Raw genomic sequence first — 7,001 nt, 5'->3', positions numbered from 1 at the left:
TGATAGAACAGGCATCTGTTGAGGTAGAAGAACACGGTGGAAGGAGTACACAACCTACCTTTCTTCCGCAAATTTCTTTCTGATTCGAACACGTGTGCTTTTTACTCTCTTTTGTGTCTGTCCTAGACATATCCGTGTAGTTATTTGTCTGATCCTAACAATAGAGTTACACAATAGACTGTGCTCTGACCATCGAAGATATCAAAAACCGATTTTTTTTTTTTTTTTTAGCGTTGTAAGACTTCAGGCTTGCTGCTAAGACACCGGGAAAATGGGAGCTGTTTTTTGCTTAGTTATCTGAAACCATAATAATAATAAAGTCATCCAAAATCAGGATATTTTGTGTCATTAATCCTTTAGATGTTAGAATTAACGAAAAGTTAAATAACTTTAAAGTTCCTAGACCTCTTGGCTTTTCTACACATTGTATGGAATACACTTTTACCTGCATCTCTTTCGTGCATCGTTTAAATACACTACTGTCACTACCTTTATTGCCTGTAATAGAACTGGCATGACCTGGTGGTTAGGCAATCAACTCGCGTTCGAATTTCGTCACGGAATACGCCCGCCTTTTCAGCCTGGGAGCATTATAATGTGATGGTCAATACCACTATTCGTTGTTAAAATTGTAATATAAAAGTTAGCGGTGAGTGATTTTGACTAGTTGCCTTCCCTCTAGAATATTATTTCAAAATTAGGAACGGCTAGTGCAGATAGCTCACGAGTAATTTTGTGCAAAACAAAAACAAACAAACAATTGCCTGTAACTTATTATCTTATTATATATAGTGCAATACAAACATTTTTATTTTGGTAATTAAATAAACTTTGAAGTGTAAACTCTATATAGTTGTTAGTTGCAGGTTCAAATATTGCAGAAGAAAATCTAAGGTGTAAAACTATTAAGGAAAAATGTCTTCCGTATTAACGTACAGATTAAGGGGTAATGTTGTCCATCTTAACGTACAGATTAAGGAGCAATGTTGAACCTTTCAACGTACAGAGTAAGGAGTAATGTTGTCCATATTAACATACAGGTTAAGGAACAACGTCGTCTGTCCTAAAGTACAGACTAGGGAGTAATGTTGTCCATATTAACGTTCAGATTAAGGAGCAATGTTGAACCTTTCAACGTACAGAGTAAGGGGTAATGTTGTCCATCTTAACGTATAGATTTAAGAACAAAGTCGTTCGTCCTAAAGTACAGATTAAGGAGCAATGTTGTCCATCTTAACGTACAGATTGAAGAGTAATGTTGTCCCTCTTAACATACAAATTAAGGAGTAATGCTGTCCACCTTAACGTACAGATTTAAGGGCTAATGGTGTCCATATTAACGTACAGATTAAGGAGTAATATTGTCCATATTAACATACAGATTAAGGAGTAATATCGTCCGGCTTAACAATCAGTAAATGTTGAATCTCTTTTATCTAAATATCTAAAGCCAACTTTAAATCCTTATGTTGCCCATAACTAACACGACTATACAATGAAATCGGACATATCTATATTTATTACGAAATTAGAAATTTATTAAATAATCAAAAATAATTATATACGAATGTTATATATATATATATATATATATACATATATATATAACATATATATATATATGTGTGTGTTTATACAAACATATTAAGTTGGTAAGGGCGGGTTGCCGGTTTGTTCCCAAATATTCTATACAGGTATAACTCTCTTGTTCCACAGGGGTGACTCCCTATTTTTGAACATGTATCCAGGACATCCCTCGAGACATACCTCTTCCGTATTTTGAGTTTGGGTCCCTTTTTTGGATCCACCTCACTTTTTTGTGACGAGTTAAGCAAACCTGTAGCGAATACTCCCCAGACTGGGAGCGTTGTAAAAAACGAAAATCATCCACACTGTAAGAGTGAGCCAGTAGATGTTTGTGGTTAAGTGCTGTTAATAGCAACAGCGAATACTCCCCACACTGGGAGCGTTGTAAAAAACTAAAATTGTTCATACATACCTACTGTAAGAGTGAGCCAGTATATGTTTGTGGTTAAGTGCTGTTTATAACAATAGCGAATACTCCCCAGACTGGGAGCGTTGTAAAAAACGAAAATCATCCATACATACTTTAAGAGTGGGCCATTATATGTTTGTGGTTAAGTTCTGTTAATAATAAAAACATATTCACAGTGTAATGTAGAATTGTACGAAGGACGGTTTCTTACTTTTTAAGATTCTTCCGTAAAAAACAATGTTTTACTATTTAGTGCTTGACATTTTGTAATGAATATCTAGTATTTGTGGAAAAAATTTAAAGAATTACGTTTAAACGTAGACGGACAAACAGACATATATATGTGTGTGTGTGTGAATATATACAGGAAGATTGATTTTGGAATTAGATGCAGAATACGAAGCTTTCAGGTTTTCAATATAAAACCTTTCAAACGTTTTAGTTTATCATACAGTAATATTTTTTTCTGTACACACTAAAACAGACTTATCGTATGGACGTATTTACAACATGAATAATGTCTCCGAAAGTAAACAACTGAAATACTTTCCACACAAATCAATAACACAAAAAGTTATTGTTATTGTTTACAACTAGATGATGAACTACTCGTCATGATGTTAAATCTTCAAGTAGTTTAATTAACACCTTTACAGACCAGAAACTCGAAGAAACATTTGATTGTTTCTATAAAGACTGATGAGCAGACGTTATGCTGGGAAAGGGTTATACTTACTTTTGTTGAATCTATTTCTTTTTTAGAATTAGGAAGGATTATACAGATTGTAGCTGCCCAAATCAATCTCATCTTTTGTGTATATATTACAACGCTCGTGGTGACCTCTTGACCTTTTTAACTATATATATAAAGTGTTATTCACACACACCATACAATGCATAGAACTTGGTACTATTAAAGATTGTGGGTTGGATTGAACCTTAATATGAAAATACTAATACCTACCTGCCCGTGACAAGAACACCTACAGTCCGGTGAAGGACTTCTGGCCACTTGGCGGCGTTGCTTGTGTTTTTTTCTTCGGCCAAAACACTCCCACAGCATGATGGATAAGTGCGATGAGTTCTTTTTCACTCAATACAAGATATATCAAGCTTAAAACAAATTGCGAGTAAACCTCTTCTGAAGTACATTAAGCCGAGTCTGTCTTGAAATACATATTCTGAGAGAATGGTACTAGCCACCACTTCTAACCATCATTAATAAGATTTTACTCATAGCACCACGCCCTTCAGTCTTTCTCATCACGTGTTGTTTAGAATATCATGGTTCCAGAGAGCTATAGGTGGAGGTAACCTAAGGTGCAGCACGAGGAACAAAGTACTACCAATGTCCACCTACTGGAGATACTCGGAAATTATTTTTCACAGGAACACACGTTGCGTGTGATGAACCTTTATTTGCCTTTTCTTTTTTAGGGCTGTGTCGGCACAGAGCTGCTACCCTGGGTGTTAACAAATAAATCTTTTGCTTTACGATATTTTACTTAATTGAGTCACAGGTCTGTAAAGGAGCTACTAACGAAACCAAAGAGAATATATCTAATTCCCACAATGGTGGTCAATCGAGTTTTAGAAACGTTTTCTATACATGATTACAGCTGACAATATCGCTAGCAGCGAGAGTGAAACAATGTATTCTAAATCTTATAAGTAAGAGCGTAAGTATATTTAATTGGCTATTTTTATTACGCCATTGAATTTTAGTTCTGATCTATGTGGGTAGCATATTTAGATCAGAAATTAGTATCAACAGTAAACTTGAGAGAGTTACTTCGTAGAAACAACACCGGTCAACACTATTCACGTATGAGCTTCACAGTTTCTACCAGTTCCGATGTCAGTCCTGTTCTGTAATGCCATTTTTCATAACAAGAAGCGTACAGTTCGAGAGCCTATCCTAGTAAAAGAGTCTGTAAAATCCGAATTTCCAACACTTGTCTGGTGACACCTGTTTCGGATTGAGATGATTTATATCCCAGCAGGCTAAACCCCATGGCTTGTCAAACACCCATGACCCTCCCACTCCTTCCCCCCTTTGATTAATGATATCCACTGCTAGAGACTTTCACAGCACAACTTATTAATTCTTGTACCCTATCGTCTTAATAGAAAATATGGAGACAATATTCTGTCATTACGTCACGTCTCGTATGATTTCCCGTTTCTTCAGAAGCCTGTATTAATCCTATCACTGGAATCTTTGGAAGTATGTATCAGAAAATAATAATTTTATCATTGAAATGACGCTTGGATGGAGAAAACCATTGAAACAGTTTACATTACACTGTTGCTATGTTCTAGCGTAAAATATAGTGGATCACTCACTATATTGGGGGGGGGGCACTCAGTTTTTTATTTTATTTCCAGTACAACTAAGTCGACATATATAAGGTGCAAATCGTCTTTTTTTCCCTCTCTCTTATTCTTTACATTGAAAAATAAAATTCATTAGCACAGCTCCATCCGTACATTATTCCATTCTTTTTGCTACTATACGTTTCTAGAGTAAATTAATCCAAATATATATCATATTTAGTATGTATATGACCAACATCAGCCAACTCACTACCGAATCCAGAAGTGAACCACACAAGGGGAAGGGTGGGAGATGCTTGAGAAAACTAATACAGCACACTGGTCACCGCCAGAGTCAAACTATAGCATCGGGTGCCTCTAACACTAGCTTTTTATCCGGGAAGAGGGAGATCAAGAACGTGCCTACGAGATGTTCTTGTTTCTCACTGGACAGCAGCTACCAGTACTCCAGGAACTCAGCAGACCACGTGACCATGGTTACCCCATCCAAATCCTACATGTACACACACTTCATGCGCTGTCAACAAGGTCTTACTTGTAATACTAATACACCTAATGCACAATGTCTCATTTCTTTCAGCGCCAGCCAGCAATCTTCAGGGACCATCATCAACGTGAAAAATTCAATAATATAATTCTGCGTACGTAAAAAAATATATACATATATATATTTAACTAACATCTAAGATAGGCATAGGCAATACGTGTTTATGGAATTCCAACAAGACTTCTTTGTCGACACATACATACATGTATATTTATGAAACCTAGCTATCTTTCTCTCTGTTTGTCTTGCTGCCTATTTCGGTGTGCATTTATGACAAAATATTGAAAACGCAAAATACAAAAGTGACAAGAATTTCTTCAATAAATTTTACTAACCTACATAAGTGACAAGTTTAAATTAACAAGCACAAACATGACTACTGCCTGTGATGGATTAACGAATTACTGCCCCCTAGGCAGACCACGTAAAAGCTTTCTCCCCTTCCAAATTTTAGCTCTTGTAATAAGATTCCAGATTGCATATACTTTTTGTTATTAAAAAAAAACATGATTTATTGCCACAGCAAACATTATGCATGAACACAGAAATCCTGCAAGGATTTTACGTATGAAAGACGCATGGTGGCGTCGTTAGAACAAAAACTGAAACCTACAGTCAGAATGAGTAATTCGTTCTTGAGTATTACATAAGTTTGAAAACATTAAGTACTTTTAGCAGGAACGAAACAAAACCATAAAGTTGATATTCGATAAGTTTCATTACTTATTCTTATTTAAAATACTTCAAACCGGAATAATAGAAGTAATTTGTTAGCGAAACTAGTATTTCAAAGAGAATAGGACCACCTTCTGTACAGACAGACCCAGATCAACACGTTAAACTGGTATAATGTTAAAGTGAATCTATGGTAAAACTAGTGTTTACAAAAAAAAAAAAACAGGTTCACTTTTTGTACAGACAGACCCAGTTCAACACGTTAAACTGGTATAATGTTGAAGTGAATCTTTGGTAAACCTAGTATATCAAAGAGAATAGGACCACTTTCTGTACAGACAGACCTAGTTCAACACGTTAAACTGGTATAATGTTGAAGTGAATCTTTGGTAAACCTAGTATTTCAAAGAGAACAGGTTCACTTTTTGTACAGACAGACCTAGTTAAACACTTTGAATTAAAGCGGTATAATGTTGAAGTGAATCTCTGCTAAAACTAGCATGTGAAACACTACAAGACCACTCTCCGTACTGATAAACGTAGCTCGGTATTTGTAGTGTCTTGTTCGACAACATAAAACCATCATATAAATATCTGGTGTTAACGTGGTTTCATATACACAATCAAAAAAAGTTCATACTATCTCCGTAGTAACAGCAAATAAAATGAAAAACAAAAATTCATGTTTTATTTCATTTGATTAGGTAATTCTGGGAATATTGTTTCCCTGAACAATAAGTTATTGTCTGATTACTTCCCAAGTTATTGACTGATTACTTCCCAAGTTCTTGGGAAGTAATCAGACAATAACTTGGGAAGTAATCAGGCAATAACTTGGGAAGTAATCAGACAATTACCTTATGGGAAAATATTTTAGCAGATATGGAGACACTGGCTATATATATATATAACATCTTCCAGCTAATTATTCACTAGCTTGAATGATAAAAAATTCACTGTTTGTCTTCGCAGATGTAGTACCCGATCATTACATAATATTACCTCTTTGAGTTATATGCTCAATACCTCAAAAGTGGAAATATATTTCCTCATTAGAGTGGACTGTTTATATTTCCATTCGATGGGAAATTGAGTTAATGGGTGCTGTGCTTAAAATCAAGAGTAAAGTTAAAGTATTATTCATCGTTGAGTTAACTTGTTAGCTCCCAAAGGAAATACATATCTTCTGAGGCAATTATGATATTTCATTTATATATATATATATATAAAAGAGGAAGTTTGTTTATTTGTTCGCTATAGAAACCAAACGGTTGAAGTTACAAATTTTAAAATAACTTCATAATAACCAGTTTTTTACAAGAAATTTAATGGTACTATTTATTCTGTATTTAGTGTAGTATTTAATGACGAAATTGACAATTAACGATTATTGCACCATTTTTTTTGTAATAAACATACAAACATAACCACATTTTGCCCATAGAA

General features: G+C 34.9%; 1 protein-coding gene across 2 annotated transcripts in view; it reads right to left on the bottom strand.

Moving 5' to 3' along the window:
- Nucleotides 1–4,730, bottom strand: part of LOC106470048 (tensin-1-like) — a 105,051-nt gene extending 100,321 nt beyond the window's left edge. For both annotated transcript variants that reach the window (XM_013930570.2, XM_022398592.1), the window contains exon 1: nucleotides 2,961–4,730. In XM_013930570.2, coding sequence (XP_013786024.2) covers nucleotides 2,961–3,059 — 99 coding nt within the window. In that variant the 5' untranslated portion in view covers nucleotides 3,060–4,730. The remainder of the gene's footprint in view (nucleotides 1–2,960) is intronic.
- Nucleotides 4,731–7,001: the final 2,271 nt, after the last annotated feature.

The sequence above is a fragment of the Limulus polyphemus genome, unplaced genomic scaffold (genome assembly GCF_000517525.1).
Source record: "Limulus polyphemus unplaced genomic scaffold, Limulus_polyphemus-2.1.2 Scaffold3791, whole genome shotgun sequence".
Classification (NCBI taxonomy): Eukaryota; Metazoa; Arthropoda; class Merostomata; order Xiphosura; family Limulidae; genus Limulus; species Limulus polyphemus.
The sequence above is the reverse complement of the archived record's forward strand: the minus strand, read 5'-3'. Positions and strand labels throughout refer to the sequence as shown.